General features: G+C 45.3%; 2 protein-coding genes across 6 annotated transcripts in view; one reads left to right on the top strand and one right to left on the bottom strand.

The window, feature by feature from the left end:
• Positions 1–15,098, bottom strand: part of Asb8 (ankyrin repeat and SOCS box containing 8) — a 32,878-nt gene extending 17,780 nt beyond the window's left edge. For 3 of the 5 annotated variants that reach the window (XM_040753889.1, XM_040753891.1, XM_040753890.1), the window contains exon 1: positions 14,971–15,098. The gene's annotated coding sequence lies outside the window, so the exon portion shown is untranslated. Of the gene's footprint in view, positions 1–14,953 lie in introns of all 5 variants that reach the window. The other 2 variants (XM_040753888.1, XM_040753892.1) reach the window with 1 other exon arrangement.
• Positions 15,099–16,875: 1,777 nt separating this feature from the next.
• Positions 16,876–19,223, top strand: Ccdc184 (coiled-coil domain containing 184). The gene has a single exon (XM_005067174.4). The coding sequence runs from the start codon at positions 17,409–17,411 to the stop codon at positions 17,991–17,993; it is 585 nt and encodes a 194-aa protein (XP_005067231.1). The 5' UTR covers positions 16,876–17,408; the 3' UTR covers positions 17,994–19,223.
• Positions 19,224–19,531: the final 308 nt, after the last annotated feature.

Below are 19,531 nucleotides of genomic sequence, written 5' to 3'. Positions count from 1 at the left end.
AAAAGAAGAATAAAGGCATACGTTCATAACTTCACAATTCATCTTGTTTACTGTAATCGTGTACAAATACAGGAGGCGCTTCTAATGTCTAGAAGAAGACGAAGATGCCAACCATCAGTGTGACGTCACATAATTTTGGAGGCGCTTGCCCTGTGTTTATGTTTACTTTTTGGAGACAAGAGGTCTTGCTATACACGTCCAGCTGGCATGGAACGTGCTGTATAGACTAGGCTGGCCTCAAGCTTGTATCAGCCCACTTCCTTCTACTAGGATTATAGGTATGCGTCACCACACTTGCTTGCCAATTGTAAGAGTTTGATTAGATGGCACATCTAGAAGAGGACAGACCGAAACAAACAAACAAACAGTGAGAAAGTACTGCAAGAAAGATCCAGTCAGAAGATAATGTGGAAGTGGGCATCAAAACACAGTTTTCCAAAGAAGCTACAATTCCAAAATCCCTAGATATAATGTTAAAAAGAAATGTGTGAAATCTGTGAAGAAATGTTTTTAATATTCTCTGAAGATATAAAGGTGGACATAAGTAAACGAAAAACACATGCGATGTTAATAGAAATAAATTCTAATTCCTATAAGATTTCTGGCAAGTGCGTTTGATTTTCGACTTGATTTTCTTAGTTACACAAATTGACTCAAGTTCACATAAAAACATGAAAGACTATCCAGGAAAGCACTGAAAAAAAAAAAAGCAATGAGAAGGGGGCCTGTCTTGCCAAAAATATGTTAAGCCAACATAATTAAGTGGGTATAGAACTGATTCATATGAATAGATACATTGGCAGAATAAAAGAAAAGGTTTAGATATTAATTTAAAATATCTTTAAATTTACTATTCAATAAAATATAAAAACATGGAAAACTTTTAAAATAAATTCTTTTGAGATGTCTGAGTACTGTGTGTGTGTGTGTGTGTGTGTGTGTGTGTGTGTCCCTGCAAATATCGGGGCCATCAGAGTAAAGATCCATGACCTCGAGAGGCAAGAAGGAAATCCAGCTCAACATATTTCAGTAGCCAGTGTTGGTTCAAACTTCTAGTCTTACCCAAATAGTTTATTACAAGCATATTTAAGATGCTACAAGTTGGGTTTGGAAAGTTTCTTGCTGTAACTCAATCCCCTGTGCACAAGGAGGTTTAATTACACTGAAACTCTTCTCAGAGTAAATGTCACTTCTTGCATGAAGATGGGATCTAGAGACAGGCTGCCCGTGTTATCTTAAGGGCCTCAGGGAGGATCTGGTGTGTCTCCATCATACAGGTAGGTAGTGCAGAGGTCACCTGGGATATTAGCCACCTCTGGTTCTGGTTAGGGGAGCTTGGGGGAGCCCCTGAACATACAGATAATGCAAAGGTCACCCAACTATTAGGTATCTCTGGTCATGACTGGGAGCTTGGGGAGCCCGTGGCCATACAGATAATGGGAAATGCCACCTAGACTATTAACCACCATTGCCCCGTTTGTGGGGACTTGATAAGGCCTGGTCCTACAGATAGCACAGATCACCAGGCTCTTAGCCACCTGCACTCCTAGCCTTCTGGGTGGAAAACAGGTTAGACATCTTTTTCTTTGAAAAGACAACCTGCATGTTTCCATTCCTGGTTTCCCCAGTACAAAGGTCCTTGTGCTCACAACAACTATGTGGGGAAAGGAGGTAGAAGGTAAAGTAGATTCCATAGTTATAACAAACCCCAAGATAAAACCCACCCAGATCAGTTAAACAGTGTAGCAAGAATGAAAGCCCTTCACTATTACAAAAAAATGTGGGTAGATCTCTGGAATTGATCCACAGGGGTAGTGGGCAAAACATTTCTATGACCCTACGTCAAAAATCAATAGAAGTCTGCTAAGTTCTATGATGTAATTTTAAAATTTGTATGACCTGAGGACTATTAGGAAGACTAAAGGGAAAATGGTTCATGGAACATAGGATTTGCCCAAGACACCACGGGGAAAAGGTAATTTATCTAATGTCCGAGAAGGTCCTGGAAACAAAGAAACACAAACATACTTGAAAAATTAGATGCAAATAATTTTAAAAGTTGTGTAAAGTTGGGCATTGGTGGCACACTCCTTTAATTCCAGCACCTGGGAGGCAGAGGCAGGCGGATCTCTGTGAGTTTGAGGCCAACTTGGTCTACAGGAAGAGATCCAGAACAGCTAGGGTTGTTACACAGAAAAACCCTATCTCGAAAAAAAAAAAAGTCATGAAACTGACCTTTAAAACAGTCTAAAATTTATGCAATTTGATTTTAAAATATTAAAGAATACTCAATTCATTCAAGAAAGAAAGTGAATTATATTGCTTTGACTGAGCGATTCTTTTGGTAGCGTCAAACCTGTGGACACACGTGGGCAACTGTGTTACTGGAGGAAATAAGAAGAGATGCAGCACTCAAGCAGGAGCTTGTACTACTACTGTTACACAGAATTACAAGTGAATGGACCCATCCCTAAAACCAGCAATCACACATTCTGGATATCTCTGCTGAAAGTCTATCCTGAAAATATACCTGCGCAAATTTGAAAAATATACACGTAGCCAGTTCTTGTGGCATTTTTAGTGGCAAAGGCTATAAGCAACTCAAATATCTATTAACCAGGGAGGAGCTAAGTAGGCAAATAAAGTCTGGAGTATGCTGGGAAACTATGGAGCTACAGATTCAATGAGGATATTTGCTTACACTGCTGGATGGTTGCCAGAAGAGATCATGTGAGTCCGAGTGCATCAGAGAGTATATACGGAAGGTAATTTTGTGCAAGGTGAAGCACTTGAAAGGCTATTCCAGAAACTAACACACATGTTAAATGACGACTGGAAGGGGGGGGGTGCCTGTGAACATATATCCCAGTTTATTTTTTACTTTACAATCATTTTATATAACCAGGAAGTAAATTAACCCCCCCAAAAAACCCACAGATTAATCAGAAACTAAAAATCAATGAGATAAATAAACCTAAATGTATATGAAATTGGTAACATAATCAAACAGATTTCAAGTGACTTTTGAACATAGCACTTTGCCTTTCTTTGCTGGGAGCACAAAGGTTGTTGCTCACACAGATAAGACCCTAGGAGACCAGGACTGTATTTCTACCCAGAAGGCTGGGATGGAGTATCCTGTTCTATCTGTAGGGCCAGACCATACCTAGCTTCCATAAGCAGGATGGGAGATACCTAATAGTCTAGATGACTAATACTAATAATTTAGAGGACCTTTGTGCTATTTGGCCCAGGACTCTCCCAAGCTCCCCCAACCAGAACCAGAGGTGACTCATAGCCTAGTTGACCTCTGCACTACCTACCTGTATGATGGAGACACACCAGATCCTCCTGGAGGCCCTTAAGATAACACAGGCAGCCCGTCTCTAGATCCTATCTTCATGCAAGAAGTGACATTTACTCTGAGAAGAGTTTCGGTGTAATCATGCCTCCTAGTGCATAGGACATTGTGTTACACCAGGAAACTTTTCCCCAAATTATACTGTACTTAAATATGCTTGTAATAAACTGCTTGGGTCAGACTAGAAGTTTGAACTAACACTAGCTACAGAGTAATGCTGAACCAGATTTCCTTCTTGGCCTCACATCAGAGACCCCCACATTTCTTTAGTGGGAAGTATTCTAAAAACAAAATAAGCTGCAAAACCTTTGAAACTGTATTTTGTTACTTTGTTGCTGGTACTAAAGACTAGTATCATGAAACCTGTTTAGAATTTTACAACAGAAAGCAGATAAGTTTAATGTGTGTTGTAATACAAATGTACAACCAAATAAACAAAGGTCTAACGTTTAAACCAAATCTTCAAGTTGTCAGAGCCCCAAAGATGCCATCTTAAAATGAATAAAAATTAAACTTTTTTTTTTTTTTTAGTTTTTAGTTTTTAGTTTTTCAAGACAAGGTTTCTCTGTGGTTGTCCTGGAACTAGCTCTTGTAGACCAGGCTGGTCTCGAACTCACAGAGATCCGCCTGCCTCTGCCTCCCAAGTGCTGGGGTTAAAGGCGTGCGCCACCAATGCCCAGCAAAATTATACATTTAATAGGAAGAACTGAGAGCAAATTATAGACGACAGGAAACAAAATCAGGGAACCTAAAGACAGAAAAATTTAAAAAAAAAAAGGAAGGAACTAGAGCAAAAGAGACTTTGCATATAGTAAATAGTTTAATATACATGTTGATGATGTTTCAGAAGAATTATGGGCTGAAAAATATTTAAAGAAACAATAACTAAAAATTCCCCAAATTTGAAGCTCTTTTTTTTTTTTTTTTGGTTTTTACGAGACAGGGTTTCTCTGTATTGTTTTGGAGGCTGTCGGTCCAGCCCAGCCTCGAACTCACAGAGATCCGCCTGCCTCTGCCTCCCGAGTGCTGGGATTAAAGGCGTGTGCCACTACCGCCTGGCCAAATTTGAAGCTATTAAATGCAGATAGAATAAAGAGAACTATGTCAAAGGACATTATATAATCAAATGAATGAAAAACCAAAGTAAAGAAAAAAATGCAGAAGCAGCCAGATAAGGACACATTCCAGGGCCAGAGAAGCACTGAGCAGCTGAGGTCTATGGGTCAAATCTGCATGGTCTCACATTCTCTTAATGAGGCTTTATTGAGACATAGCCACACACATCCATTTATGTATTTGCTAAGCTATGACATAATGACCGAACTGAGTAAGTTGCCACAAAAACCACATGGCCTGCAAAGCATAAAGTCTTGATGTAGAAGAAAGAAAATAATACTGGCATATTTCCTGCAGAATCTATGCAAGGCAAAAGAAGAGGCTAGTCCAGAAGTTTGTTGTTTTTCTTTCCCTAGCAAACAATATCTATCTATTCATCTATCCATCCTTGCCTCTCTCCATTCCTACTTCCTTCTCTCCCTCATTTTCTCCTTTTTTCTTTTCTTCTTTTTTGTTCTGTTGTTTTCAAGAGAGGGTTTTTCTGTGTAACCCTAGCTGTCCTGGACCTCACTCCACATACCAGGCTGATCTCAAACTCACAGATCTGCCTGCCTCTGCTTCTGAGTGCACCATCACCTCCCAGAGTAAGTGATAATCTTTCAAATAAAGAATGGTTACTATGAGACAAAAAAGGAGACCTGCTGGAGCTCTTTAGGCAGGAGAAATATAAAAGTGGGCAGAAATTTGAATCAATATAAACGGATAAACGTAATACATTTAAGATGAATTACAAAAATATTTTTCTTACTTTTTAATCTCTTGAAAAAATAATAACTATCTAAAATAGAAATAAGCCGAGCATGGTGGTACATGCCTATAATCCCAGCACTTGAGAGGCAGAAGCAGGCAGATCTCTGAGAATTTGAAGCCAGCCCGGTTTATCTAGTGCATTCTAAGAATGCCAGCGCTACATAGTGAAACTTATCGTGGAAGAAATATAGAAATAATAAAGCTCTTGGGGTGTTATGGCATGTAAATGAAATACACATGATAACAAGTCCTCAAAGGCTATAAGAGGCATTGGAAGCACACTGTCACAGGATTCTTAAACCGTGAGGAAGGGGACAAAATAAGCTGGAGGTTTACTTGTAAGATGTGTAGCTGTACCATCCACTGTACTAGCTAGTCGACGGACTAGACCCGATGCTTTTATCGAAAGCGCATTTGCAAACGCATACCCACTTAACAAGTCAAGTTAAAGAGCAAACAGTGTTAGTGACTTAAATGAGTGGAACTAGACTGTCATCATGCACTCCTGGTCTTACGGAGGCTCAGTTGCGCTGTGTGAGCTCTTGAGGGCTGGCTGTCAATCACCTAGCTTGTGAATTTTCTGTACTCAGGGCCCATGCATGGCTGATTGTTATTTAGAACAAGACGAATTCATGTTGTGGGACATTTTATTGCACTTTGAATATGTGTCTCTGCTTTACCTCACCTGCCTAAGGCACCTTCTGATTGGTTTAATAAGGAGCTAAAGGGCGTTGGTGGCGCACGCCTTTAATCCCAACACTTGGAAGGCAGAGGCAGACGGATCTCTGTGAGTTAAGGGCAGCCTGGTCTACAGAGTGAGCTCCAGGACTGCCAGGGCTACACAGAGAAACCCTGTCTTGAAAAAGAAGGGGGGGGAGCGGTGTTGAAGAACCAATAGCTAGGCAGGAGAGGACTTCCAGGCAGTTAGGAAATCTGGGAAGAATCTGAGGAGATTCTCCAGTGAGACACAGAGAAAGTCAGATGTACAGTACGGAGGAGGGGTACCAACCTTTGTGATAGACTGTGGATTAATATAAATGGGTTAGTTAAGTTATAAGAGCTAGTTGGGAACAAGCCTAAGGTAAGGCCCAGCTTTCATACTTAATAAATAAATCTCCATGTCGTTATTCAGGAGCTGTCGGTGCAAAGAAAGACCCGCTACAAACTCAAGGCAAAGAAACCCAAATATTCAGTTCCTTAATCATGGCAGTCACATTTCAGTCACACAATAGCCACATCTGGCTTGTGGCCACCACAGTGGACAAATGCAAATAAGAAAACTCATCATCATAGGAAATTCTGTGGGGAAGGACCACCCAAGAATAACCATGACAGAGCAAACAAGAAAGAAGAGCTGATTAGCCAACGGAGGAGATAGAAAGGAATCATTTAAAAACACATTTAATCTAAACATAGGGATGAAAATAAGTAAAAGATAACAGAAAGAACAGATGTGACAAATGGAAAAAGGAGAAAGACATCCCATGTAAACAATAAATACTAAAAATGAAATGGCTTTATCAATATTAGACTATAAATACCAGAGTGATGATTACTATCATGATTGCTTTTTTTCTTTTTTCTTTTTGGTTTTTGGTTTTTCCAGACAGGGTTTCTCTGTGGCTTTGGAGGCTGTCCTGGAACTAGCTCTTGTAGACCAGGCTGGTCTCAAACTCACAGAGATCCGCCTGCCTCTGCCTCCTGAGTGCTGGGATTAAAGGCGTGCACCTATTTAGCTTTATTTGTTTTACTTTATGTATTTAAGTGTTTTTCTTGCATGTATGTGTGTGCATCATATATGTAACTGGTGTTCACAGAGTTCAGAAGAGGCCATCAGATCCTCTAAAAATAGAGTTAAGGATGGCTGTGAACCACCACATGGGTGCTGGGAACTGAACCAGTATCCTCTGGAAGAGCAACAAGTGCTCTTAACCACCGAGCATCATTCATCCCTTGTTTCTTACTGATAAAGAGAGTGATTTGGCCAAAGGATATACTAGTTCTACATTGTTAAGTACCTAGTAAAAGAGGGTTGTGTGGGAACAACAGACCTTGGCCGGAGAGTGCCCTAAGAAATGTTTACCAGGTGTATAAGTTCCCAATAAGTTCCTGATAAGGGCTCGCTCACTGAAACACCCTGACTTTGATCTTTCCAATGGCTAGCGCCTCTTCCTGCCCCCTGCTGCTACTGCGGAATCTGGTGTCAGGGATGTAACCACCAGCCAGGAGGAGGAAGTATGTGTGTATGTGTGTGTGGCAGAAGCTTTTCTGGAGGGAAGCCTTTCTTGGGAAGTTCTCCTGAGCCTTCTTGGGGAGCATAAAGATTTCTTAACACAACCGACTGGTCTCTGTGTCATCAATCCTGACACCCTCGCCACATTCTCGGATACAGGCTGCGCAGCAGGCACGGAAAGATTGAACTACAGGGGGAAAGCCAAAGGAGCTGAGGAGAATAATCCACAAAACATTTTAAATCCAGTAATTAATTATGTCAATGTTGAGAACAAATAAACTAATCTTGACAAAAGACAAGGCATGTCAAAGTGAATAAAGAGAAAAACAAGAGGAAACACAACTATAAAAAAATCATCTATGGCCGGGCGTTGGTGGCGCACGCCTTTAATCCCAGCACTCGGGAGGCAGAGGCAGGCGGATCTCTGTGAGTTCGAGGCCATCCTGGTCTACAAAGCAAGTTCCAGGACAGCCTCCAAAGCCACAGAGAAACCCTGTCTCGAAAAACCAAAAAAAAAAAAAAAAAATCATCTATGGGGACGTACTGAAAACTTAAAGGAAGAGGTTGACAAGAAAGTACATTTGTATTAACATCAGTCAACATTTGACTTTAAAGCGGACAGTATTACTAGTGAACAGAAAAACCACTTACTCATAAAGACATTCAATTAGAAAACACGACAATTAGAACTTTTTAACCATAGGGCTGGAGAGAAGGCTCAGCAGTTGTTCCTTCGGAGACTTGGGTTTGATTCCCACCACCCACATGGTGGCTCACAACCATCCTAACTCCAGGACCCGGGGATCTGATGCCCTCTTCTGACCCCTGAGCATGCCAGATACATACAAGGTACATGTACATGAAGGAAAATAATTCATACATGTAAGACTAAATAAATGGATAGTTTATTAAATTAAGTTTCTTAAGTTAAATATTAATCATATGTGCTTCACTCCAAAGTATGCAAGGTCAAGCTCACAAACTTAATGAGGTAAGATGATAACAACTCTTTCTTGCCATATAAGTAAAGAGAGTAACTCAGGTCATAGGACATTATGTAATAATGTGTACATTTGTTAAAAACTTGCCCAAATAGGCATATATCAAAAGAGCACCTTTTTTTTTTTTACATTACCTGTACATGAGTTACAAGCAGCAACTTGTTTTAATTTGGGTGCCAACAAATTTCAAAAGGCTAAAATTACTGAAGAAGTATTAGCTGCAATGGAATTAAGCTCTTCATCAGTAACAAAAAAGACAAAACAGAAAATTCTTATGCTTGAAAATTAAGAGAGACTGACTTACTCAGTATTGATGTATACCCACTATGCTACAAGTATTGTTCTGACAAAATGGAATTCCGTAGAAAGCAAATCAATAGCTAAGAGTCTGGTAGTACAAAGTGTTGGAGAGGATGTGGGTGTATTGGCTAGTTTCTTGTTCAACTTGGAATGAGCTTAGTTATCAAAGAGAAGGGAGCCTCAGTTGAGAAAAAGCCTCCATGACATCAGATTGTAGGCAAGATTGTAGGGCATTTTCTTAATTAGTGATTGATGGGGAAAGGCCCAGTCCATTATGGATGGTGCTGTCACTGGGCTAGTGGCTCTAGGTTCTATAAGAAAGCAGGCTGAGCAAGCTATGGGGAACTCGTCAGTAAACAGCACTCCATGGCCGCTACAACAGCTCCTGCCTCCAAGTTCCAGCCCAGTTTGGGTTCCTGTCCTGACTTCCTTTGGTGATGAACAGTGATATGGATGCATAAGGTGAATAAATCCTTTCCTCTTCAACCTGCTTTGGTCATGGTGTTTCATTGCAGTAACAGTAACCCGGACTAAGACAGTGGGCTGGGAAAACTTTCACCTTGTTGGTTGACTGTAAGATAATTTGCTACAGCCCTGCATTGGTGATGCATGCCTTTAATCCCAGCACTCGGGAGGCAGAGGCAGGCGGATCTCTGTGAGTTCGAGGCCAGCCTGGTCTACAGAGCGAGTTCCAGGACAGCCTACAAAACAATACAGAGAAACCCTTGTCTCAAAAAACAAACAAGCAAACAAAAGATAATTTGCTTCAGTAGAGCTGAAGTCTGTGGTTCAGCAAATCCACCCATACATAAAGTTTAGAGACATGTGCCAGAATGTTCATAGCGTGATTGCCAGTGACAGCCTGACTTGAACAGCAGGAGGACTCCCTGACAGCATCAGAACACCACAGTAGAATTCTGACAAAATGCAATGTGGGGTCCCACCCCTACACAAAGAATTCCAGGCAACTAAGGAATAGTCTTCCCCCTCCCAAGGAAGAACATACCAATTGATTATCCAATACCAAACGATCTTATGAGTGACATCACACAGACTGGGCAGGTTGTCCTTATGTATCAGGAACACACCCACCCACAGACATCGGCAATCAAAGAAGAGGCCACGAACTTGAAAGAGAACAAGGAGGAGTATGTGGGAGGGCCTGGAGGGAGGAAAGGGCAGGGGAAAAGATGTAATTATAACATTAAAAATGCAATATGGCACATTCATGTAACAGAGTACAACAGAACAATGAGACAAACAAATCTCGGGTGACACTGATGACCTTTTATGGATATGCTGTGCAAAAGCAACAAGATCTAAAAACCACCAGAATTCCACTGTGGAACTGAAAAGAATAAAGGCCAGAAGCAATGCAATGGGAAGTCAAGGCTGGAGGCTGTGGGAGGTCTTCAGAACTTGTTAATTGTGTGGAGAAGCTCAGCCGGCATTTCTAGAAGACTTTTGTTATTGGTGAAACGGGAGGAATGTAGGGAGTGGGGTGGGGGTGGGGGGAGGAACGGCAGGAAAGGGAAAGCGCCCGACCAGAAATGTGAAATGGGGTGTTGTTTGTGGACCTAGGAAGGAATGGATTTGGGACGCATTTGAGACTGCAGCGACCTCCCTCTTCTGGAGAATGTTGTCGTGGCTTCAGGACTCCCAGCGCTGGGTTTGTGGTTACCCTCCAGACAGCCGGGTTGTGGCTGCATCACAGAGCAGAGCGCTTATCTACAGAACTGTGTCCTGGCCTTCGAGGTCCCTTGGATGGAGGATTCTTGCTCTTTCCCTTCATTTCCCCATCACACTTGTAAAGTTCTTTAAAACCTTGCCTAAAATCTGGGTGGTGGTAGAACACACCTTTAATCCCAGCACGGGGGGGGGGGGGGGGGTAAAGGGGGGGGCCGGCTAAGAGACAGATGGATCTTTGTGAGTCAAGGACAGCCTGGATTACATAGTGAGTTCCAGGAAAGCCATCACTATGTAGAGAAACCCTGTTTCAAAACAAACAAATCTTGCCTAGGCTTGCATCTTTCCAGGGGTTGAGAGAATAAAGTTAGTTTGCTTCAGAGTTCAAAATCCACTAAGAAGTTTTTTCTCTCTCAAGTCTCTATTATTTCCTGTCTTCCTTATCTCAGGCCTCAAATTACAACTTTAGGTTCCAATTGACATCATCTCCAATCGCCATCTCTCTTTCTTGGAACCTTTCTCTACAATATTTTTCTGTGAAAGAGAAAGTCCCCCAAACACTAATAAAAGGCACAAGTATGAAAGAGAGAGAAGGGTGTTGTGTCCCACAGACCTTGTTGAAACTTCAACATCAGAAATTTCAGTGTGAATTATGTGAAATTGTGGACAGTGTTTTTGTCTACCACATGGGAAGTGTCATGGTTAATAGTCTACTCTGCCAAGCAGTGCATTAATACCTCTGGTGAGGGAGAATGAATTTTAATAATACAAGCAACTAGAGGTGGGTGTGCAAACAACGGTGATGGATGGGCCGGATGGATCGCTGGGATGACCCTCTGAGGAGAATCTGGTCCCAGTTTAATTCACTTGATCCAGATAGTCACCAGCAAATTTCATTTAAAGTTTGCTTTTGCTTCCTGGAGACCTGGGTAGGCTGTGGAAAGAAGATAGGCCACCTTGGGCTATTTGAAGACTAACCTCCATCCCCAGGAAGTCACTTTCCTGCTCCATGTTTAGTTTTTGATTAGATTCAATTTTGCAGTCCTGAGCTTTTTATATCCTCTGTTATATACTGTGGAGCATTTTTGTGTGGTTTCATTTTAGAACAGACAAGAAAAGAGACAAGCAGGGGACATAAATGCGTCTGTTTTTTTTTCTTTATTTTTATATATCCTTTAAAAATCTAAATTAGAAACAAGTTTGCTTCACATGTCAATCTCAACTCCCTCTCCCTCCCCTCCTCTCCTGCCCCTCTACCAGCCCCCACCCCAATACCCACTCCATTCCCCAGGGAGGGTAAGGCCCTTCATGGGGGGGTCCTCCAGAGTCTGTCGTTTCATCCAGGGAAGGGTCTAGGCCCTCCCCCATGTGTCCAGGCTGACAGAGCATCCCTCAGTGTGGGATGGGCACCCAAAGTCCATTTGTATGCCAGGGATAAATGCTGATCTACTACCCAAGGCCCCACAGATTGCCTGGGTCTTCTCACTGGCACCCATATTCAGGAGTTCCAGATAAGTTCCATGCTGGCCTCTCAGCCATCAGTCTGGGATTCAAGAGCTCCCCCTTGCTCAGGTCAGCTATCTCTGCAGGGTTCACTAGCCCAGTCTTGACCCCTTTGCTCATCCCTCCTCCCTCTCTGTCACTGGGTTCCAGGAATTCAGTTCAGTGTTTAGCTGTGGGTATCTGCCTCTGCTTCCATCAGCCACTGGATGAAGTTCTAGGATGGCATATAAGGTAGTCATCAAACTCATTATCAGGGAGGGGCATTTAAGTAGCCTCTCCACTATTGCTTAGTTTGCCAGTTGGTGTCATCCTTGTAGCTCTCTGGAAATCTCACTAGTGTCAGATCTCTCCTCATACCTATAATGACTCCCTCTCTCTTGTGGTATCTCTCATCCTGCTCACCTCTATTCTTCCCCTAACTCAACCTTCCTGCTCTCCCATGTCCTCCTCTCCCCTTCTCTTCACCTCCTTTTTTTTCCCCAGCTCCCTCTCCCCTCTGCCCAGGAGATCTTAAAGGCATCTGTTTTATCACAATCAAAAGTCCACCACTGGGGCACTGGCGGGAAAGCCCCATGTGTAAAGGCTCTTGCTGGCAAGCCTGATGATCTGAGGTTAAAGGGGGACAACTGACTCCTGCTCATTCTTTTGACCTCCAACAGGTACAACTGAACTTGTGTACAACCCCCTAAATAAATAAATAAATAAATAAATAAATAAATAAATAAATAAGGCTTGGTAGTACATATTTGTAATCCTAGCACCTCCAAGTCTTAGGCAAGAAGATAAAGAGTTCAAAGCTATCTTAGGCTACACAGTGAGCCCTGCTTAAAAAAAAACTGTGCACCAGAACACAAAGATGTCCTCAGAATATGAAAAACTAGAAGGGAAGTTTTTGGTACACATACCATGTTACACAGGCACAGGAATAATTTCTTTCCTGTTGGACCGAAACTGTAAGAAGTAATTTGTCAAGAAAGTAGCCCCCAATGAACTAGAAATCCTTCTATGTGATGATCCTGAGGAAATATGCCTCAGAAACCCCCCCACTTTGGTTTTTCAAGACAGGGTTTCTCTGTGTTGTTTTGGAGGCTGTCCTGGAATTAGCTCTGTATGACCAGCCTGGCCTCGAACTCACAGAGATCCGCCTGCCTCTGCCTCCGGAGTGCTGGGATTAAAGGCGTGCGCCACCACCGCCCGGCTGACACTGGTCTTTTAACCACGGTCGATTATTCAGGTCCAGCCAGTCCTCTACGACTGTCCTAGTAAAGCAAAGCTCTCTATTCTACAGATTATTAACCCAAAAGATCACCCAAACATCCCTCATAGTCTTTGCTTCCCTCTGAAACTTCACAAGTCAGGCCTCCATTGCCTTCGGTTCTCTTGGCAGTGTCTTCCAAGTTCCCACAGACCAGCTCACTAAGAATTAAGCACTCAAAACCTTTTCCAGCCCAAAGCTCCAAATGATCCTACAATCCCCTCGAAAGCATGTGGTCAAGTCCATCACAGCAATACCCTGCTCCTGATAAAATTTCTTTGCTAGTTTGCTTCCGTATCGCCGTGATAGACTATTGACCAAAGCCAGCCTGGGAGGCAAAGGTTCATTTGGCTTATAGGTTACAGTCCATTGTTGCCAGAAATCAAGGCAGGAATCCAAGACAGGAGCTTGGAGGCAGTAACTGAAGCAGGGACCGGGGAGGAATGCTGCTTACTAACTTCCGTGTTCACACTCAGCTACCTTCCTTCCTTTTTTTTTTTTAAGGATTTAATTATTTATTTATTTACTTATTACATATACACTGTTCTGCCTACAGGCCAGAAGAGGGCACCAGATTGAATCATAGATGGTTGTGAGCCACCATGTGGTTTCTGGGAATTGAACTCAGGACCTCTGGAAGAGCAGTCACTGCTCTTAACCTCTGGGTCACCTCTCCAGCCCCATCAGCTACCTTTCTTATACCACTCAGAATCATGTGGCAATGGTGACACCACCCACGGTGGGCTAGGCCCTTCCTCTATCAATTAGCAACCCAAGAAAGTGTCCCAGAGATATATCCATAGCCCAGACTAGAGTCAGCCATTCCTCATGTTGAGGTTCCCTTAGGTGTCCTTAATATGCGTCAAGTTTAAAAAAGAAGGTGGTACAGGGGTCATATTGAGATGAGCCATAGGTAACACAGCTTCATATTTGGGGAGTATTGTCTGGGGATTTTAGACTAATAGATCTAGCAACTAGACTCTCAGCTGACCTTGATTTAGTGTGTGTGTGTGTGTGTGTGTGTGTGTTTTCCTTTGAAACAGGGTTTCTCTGTGTAACAGCCCTGGCAGTCCTGGAACTCACTTCTGTAGACCAGGCTGGCCTCAGACTCACAGAGATCCACCTGCCTTTGCCTCCCAAGTGTTGGGATTAAAGGTGTGTGCCACCACCGCCCAGCTAGTGTATTCTTCTAGACCTGAGTCCAGAAGCATCTCCATCAGATTTACTGTGCAAAGGCAGTCCAGCTGTGTGAGACGGAGATAAATAGCTGACACCGAAGAGGAAAACAGCAGGATCTATTCAGAACTGTAGTTTACATAAGAGTGTGACACAGGCTACACAGAGTGGAGACTACCTTTCCAGCATGAAGTCTCCTCTTCCTACAGGCTCATGGGAGATGATATTACATAACAGCAACAGTGATACCCAGAGACTAAGGCAGGGAGCTGAAGGCTGTGCAGGATTTTCTTTTCCTCTATGGGCAGTTCCTCTGAATGGTCTAGTAATGTGCCTGGGGTACTCACCCACAAGGCCTAGCATCCCAGCGACCCAGCCTTTTAACCCAATCAGCTAATGAAGACTGCTTCATTCCCTGTATACGTCACCCTTTACTTCCTGTGACTAAGCCTATCTACTCTCTATCATCTATTTTTCACGCAGAGTTTATGAAGTGATCTGTTTCTTAAATCAAATACAACCGATGCTTCCTCCCTATATTTTCAAATCCCAATCCCCAAGTTCCCACCTACCCTCTCAAAAGTCTGACCTGGAACTGGCCTGGATCAGCCACACCCCTGGGCCTCCGCACCTGCTTCCCATGATCTTTGGTGCTTCTCCAGTAACTTCCCCTCCCTCTCGGCCCAGGCCCCTTGTGCTGTCTGTGTACTGCATGGTCAGAGCCTCTAAGCAACATGACATTCTGATGCTGAAAGCCTTGACATACACAGTACCCTCAACAATAGTGGCAAAGGGTCTTGTGTGATGGCATAAGCCAGCTCCTACTGTGTGGGGCTGTGTTTGATATAGGCTTATTTAGCAGCAAAGATGGGAAGCTTTACACTACTTACAGGCTACTCTTCTCAAGTGCGGAACGCACCAGAAGAGAAACTTCGAGATAGAATCTTTCATGTGACATGCCATTTATGAGATGGGGAGTAATGGGCCATGGTAGAAAACCCGCAGGACATGCTCATCTTTTCTTGCTGTGGCAAGGCTCTCATGAGAGCTATGAGCAGCAGGATGGATCCTGCAAAGCTCTGGGAACCTTTGCTATAAGGTGATCAGAAGTCGTCCTGGGTAAGCTCAGTGGTGTCCAGCTCTGTTTCTAGTTTTTCTATAGTTCAAAAACAAAAACAAACAAGGAAGATTTGCATGCAAGCACACACATGTCATGCTGGAGGACAAATTGTAACTTGTGGACATTGGTTTTCTCCTTCCACTATGTGGGTTTCAGAGATCAAACTCAGATTGTGGGCTTTGCCATCTATGTTTTAAAAAAAAAGTTTGTGGCTGGTCGTTGGTGGCGCACGCCTTTAATCCCAGTACTCGGGAGGCAGAGGCAGGCGGATCTCTGTGAGTCCGAGACCAGCCTGGTCTACAGTGCGAGTTCCAGGACAGGTTCCAGAAACCCTGTCTCAAAAAACCAAAAACCAACCAACCAACCAAACAAACAAAAAAAACCTCCCCCCCAAAAAAAGATACCAAGGAAAAACTTTCCAGTCTTTTTTGTTTGTGCACTAGGTGCAATGGTCCCATGACCGTTGATGATTGACTCAATTGTGTGGAGGTACAGTGTTAAGTCAGATCTAGAAACACTACAGTCCAACATATCAACAAAACAAACAAAACGATTCGACTGAGGTCTCTGAATCATTAAGGGCAGAAACGAAATTGTATTCAGGTCTTTTGAAGTTCTGTCTTGTGTGGGGTGGAGAATCCTGGGGAAGGGAATGGTACTTGGTGGCTCTTAAGTATCCTTTCTACAGACACATTGAGCATTTGCTTTCTGCGTCTCAGACGCTATTTTAAGCGCTGGGGATTCCGTGATGGAGGGTGCAGGAGAGGGAAATCTGTTGTTATGGAGTTTTCATTCTCACAATTTAAGTACTTAGTTAGCTTCAGCGTTCTCATAAACTCACAGAAACCTGGATAGAAGCAGCTGGGTCCCAAAGGGACAGAATCTCATCCTGAGCTTTCTGGAGCGAGGGAAGTGGTTTATGCAGCAGAAGGGAGAGGCAGAAATCGGTCGTGCCCTCCGCTTCCCTCCGCACCGCCAGGCCTGGCACGGCCAGCTCGCCTGGGATTATTAACAATCGCCTCTCTACCCAGTTCCACCGCCCGCTGAAGGACAAGGACAGGGTCTGACTCTCGTGCCATTCTCCAAGGAAGGACTGCAGAGAGCTGGTGAAAAGCCCTCCTAGGGAGACCGTCTCTCTCGGGCTTGGGGGTGGGGGGGTGGGGGTGGGGGCGTGCAGCAAACTGCTCTCTCATGCTGCCTTTTAAACATTGCAGCCACACGCTCTTTGCAGTTTCTCTGAGGCCACTGCAGCGTCCCCGCCCCGTCCGCCCGTCAGCCCGTCAGCCCATACGAGAGAGCTCCACTGCAGCTTCGGGAACCGTGTTCCCTTTCTTCTCCACTTCCTCGTTGCCATGGAGACACACGTCATTTACGTGCCGTGCGTCGCCTTGGAAACGGGGGAGCATCCGCGGAGCGGCCGGGAGACCCGCCCCTGCTGCTCCAGCCGCACTCGCGGGCTGTGCTGGTGGATAGCCCGGGTGGGGGGGAGTCCTGAGAACGACGCGCTGCAGGTTCCCGTCTTGACCCCGCTCTCTCTGCCTCTGTGACCCGGAGAGCCTGCGGCCACTCTGCCGGTGGTTGCCAGGAGGGCGACTGGGACACAGGCACCGACCCCAGAGGCGAGCTTGGCAGTGCTCTTTTGCCCCTGGGCAAGTCCGAAGACGCTGGCTCCAGGACCCTAGACGGGTCTTCGTTCTGTGGACTCCTGTCTGTCTGCCTTGATCCTGCTAGTGCCCTCTGCCTGGGACTGCTCTTTTCACGTCGGCTACCCGCCTCTCTAGGGAGCCTAGGTGTCCCTGTGCACCATCCCGTCCCTCTCGGGACCTCTTCCCCTCCACACCCTTCCCCCACCCTGGAGGCCCCGCTGGACGCGACCCAGAGCTGCCACAGCCCGCTTCTGACACTCAATGGAGGACAGTCTGCTGGAGATCATGACCAAGGACGGGGGAGACATGCCGGCACCTCTGGAGGTGTCCACAGTGCCAGCCGTGGGGGACGTGATCTCTGGGGAGTATAACGGCGGCATGAAGGAACTGATGGAGCACCTGAAGGCCCAGCTGCAGGCCCTGTTTGAGGACGTGAGGGCCATGCGAGGGGCGCTGGACGAGCAGGCCTCGCACATCCAGGTTCTGTCGGACGACGTGTGCGCCAACCAGCGAGCCATAGTCTCTATGTGCCAGATTATGACCACCGCGCCCCGCCAGGGAGGTTTGGGCGTGGCCGGGGGCAAGGGGAGCTTCCCAAGTGTTCCCCACGAGCCGGAGACCCCTTCGCTTGGGATCGGGGACAGCGGCTTGCTGGGTCGCGATCCAGAGGAGGAGGAGGATGAAGAGGAGGAGAAAGGGATGCCCAGCCCCGCCACACCCACCGGCCACTGCGAGCGCTCTGAGAGCCCCTGTGCTGGTCTCCTTGGGGAGGATGGGCCACTTGTGGAGCCCCTCGACCTGCCTGACATTACCCTGCTGCAGCTGGAGGGCGAGGTCTCTCTGTAAGGGGAAACCCCACCGAGTCACCAACTACCTGGGCTTTGGGTTTCCAAGCGCTTAATGCGCTTAATGCGAGGGGTCTGAACAGCGCGGTGCAGTGAGCTTCACTCCAAACGTGGTTCTTTAGGTCAGGGAGAGAGACTCCCTCACATAAGGATTTGTAGGGTGAAGGACTTTGGAAGCATCGCGAATTCCACCCAACCACGCATCATAGCAAAACTGCAGAAAGGTGAGGTTCCCGGAGAGGAAGTGCCCATCTCTGGGACTCCCATCCATCCCGATTACCTTGCCCTTTCCCCTCTTCCCAGGAAACAGGAGGACCATTGAATTATGTAAATAAAATTCTGCTTTTTCTATTCTGAACCAGGACTCATCTAGGACTTTGGCAAATAATCTCTATTTACCTAGAAATTAAGGAATTGGGGGTATATTCTGTTCTGGTAACAGGAATTTCACCCTTTTGCTGAAATCCAAGACATACAGTGCTCTGCAGAAGCCTCTCCCCTCGCAGATCTCTGCGGCTGTCGATTGGTAAAGGAAGCTTGAGGAGGGAACTGCAGCCCTAGGAATCTGGGTGCATGGGGTTCCAAGGGCCCCTGGGCTGGGAGGAGCTGGCCGTGAAAGTGCATGAAGACACATAGCTCAAGCTCTGGGATTTTGCATGCAGAGCAGAACCTGCCCTGTCACTGGCTTCATCTGAGATTGCTTTCCGCTCACCTGGACCTAGAGAACAAAGTGCCCAGTTCACAGGCAGAGACTTGGGGCTACTCAGCCACAGCCCAGATTTAGGGGATATTTGAGGAACTCTGGGGGGGGGTCTTCAGTCAAAAACTCTCTTTTCTGGCTATACTTGCTTAAACTTAAGTTCCTTTTTCTGTCGACATGTCACCACCCCCTGCTTTTTGGTGTTGCCTCCATAATGTCTTGTGTTTTGTGTTCACCTGTGTAGTAGTGTGTGAGCCCTCAGGGGCAGGGCTTGTGGCTCTAGTATTAGGTTCAGAGGGCTTCAGACCCTTCTGTGAACCCCAGGCTATCATGGCGCTTTTCCCTGTCTTTTCCCCTTTCCCCCACTCCTCGACCAGGGCATGGAGCATGTGTCTGTCCTGAGGTTCCCTAACTGACGTGCCCCCTCCTGCCTTCTGAAGTGGTGACGTTGTGTGCCCTTCCCCTTCTTTTGTGTATCCTTCCTCAACGCTTTTCCTTGGTGTCAACCTTAATAAAACAATGTCATCTCCCCTCTTGCTGTCTGGTACTGAGGGGGCTTAAGGGTGGGGCTTCTGGGTCCGCTGTGCCTACCAGGGCTTAATAAGAAACTTAGGGACCATGCCTTCCCTCCTCTCTCCTTGCCTCCAGTCCCAAAGAGTTAACTGACCTTGTCCTGCTTGGGACAAGCATTGCCAACTCCGCCTGCTTTCCCTTCTGCCCCAGACCTTGATCCAAACTGGAGTGGGAATTGCACAGATCAGCACGAAATACCCAATGAACAAGGGCTTTTAGCAGCCAGCATTCCACACCTGCATGAGGCTTCTTGATTCTGTGAAGCA

Source organism: Mesocricetus auratus, unplaced genomic scaffold (genome assembly GCF_017639785.1).
Source record: "Mesocricetus auratus isolate SY011 unplaced genomic scaffold, BCM_Maur_2.0 Super-Scaffold_100010, whole genome shotgun sequence".
Classification (NCBI taxonomy): Eukaryota; Metazoa; Chordata; class Mammalia; order Rodentia; family Cricetidae; genus Mesocricetus; species Mesocricetus auratus.
Note: the sequence above shows the minus strand (reverse complement) of the source record. Positions and strands in the feature narration are given on the sequence as shown.

Bases quoted from the DNA above. Each gene is read 5' to 3' on its own strand.
- Ccdc184 (XM_005067174.4), top strand. From the start codon at position 17,409: ATGGAGGACAGTCTGCTGGAGATCATGACCAAGGACGGGGGAGACATG.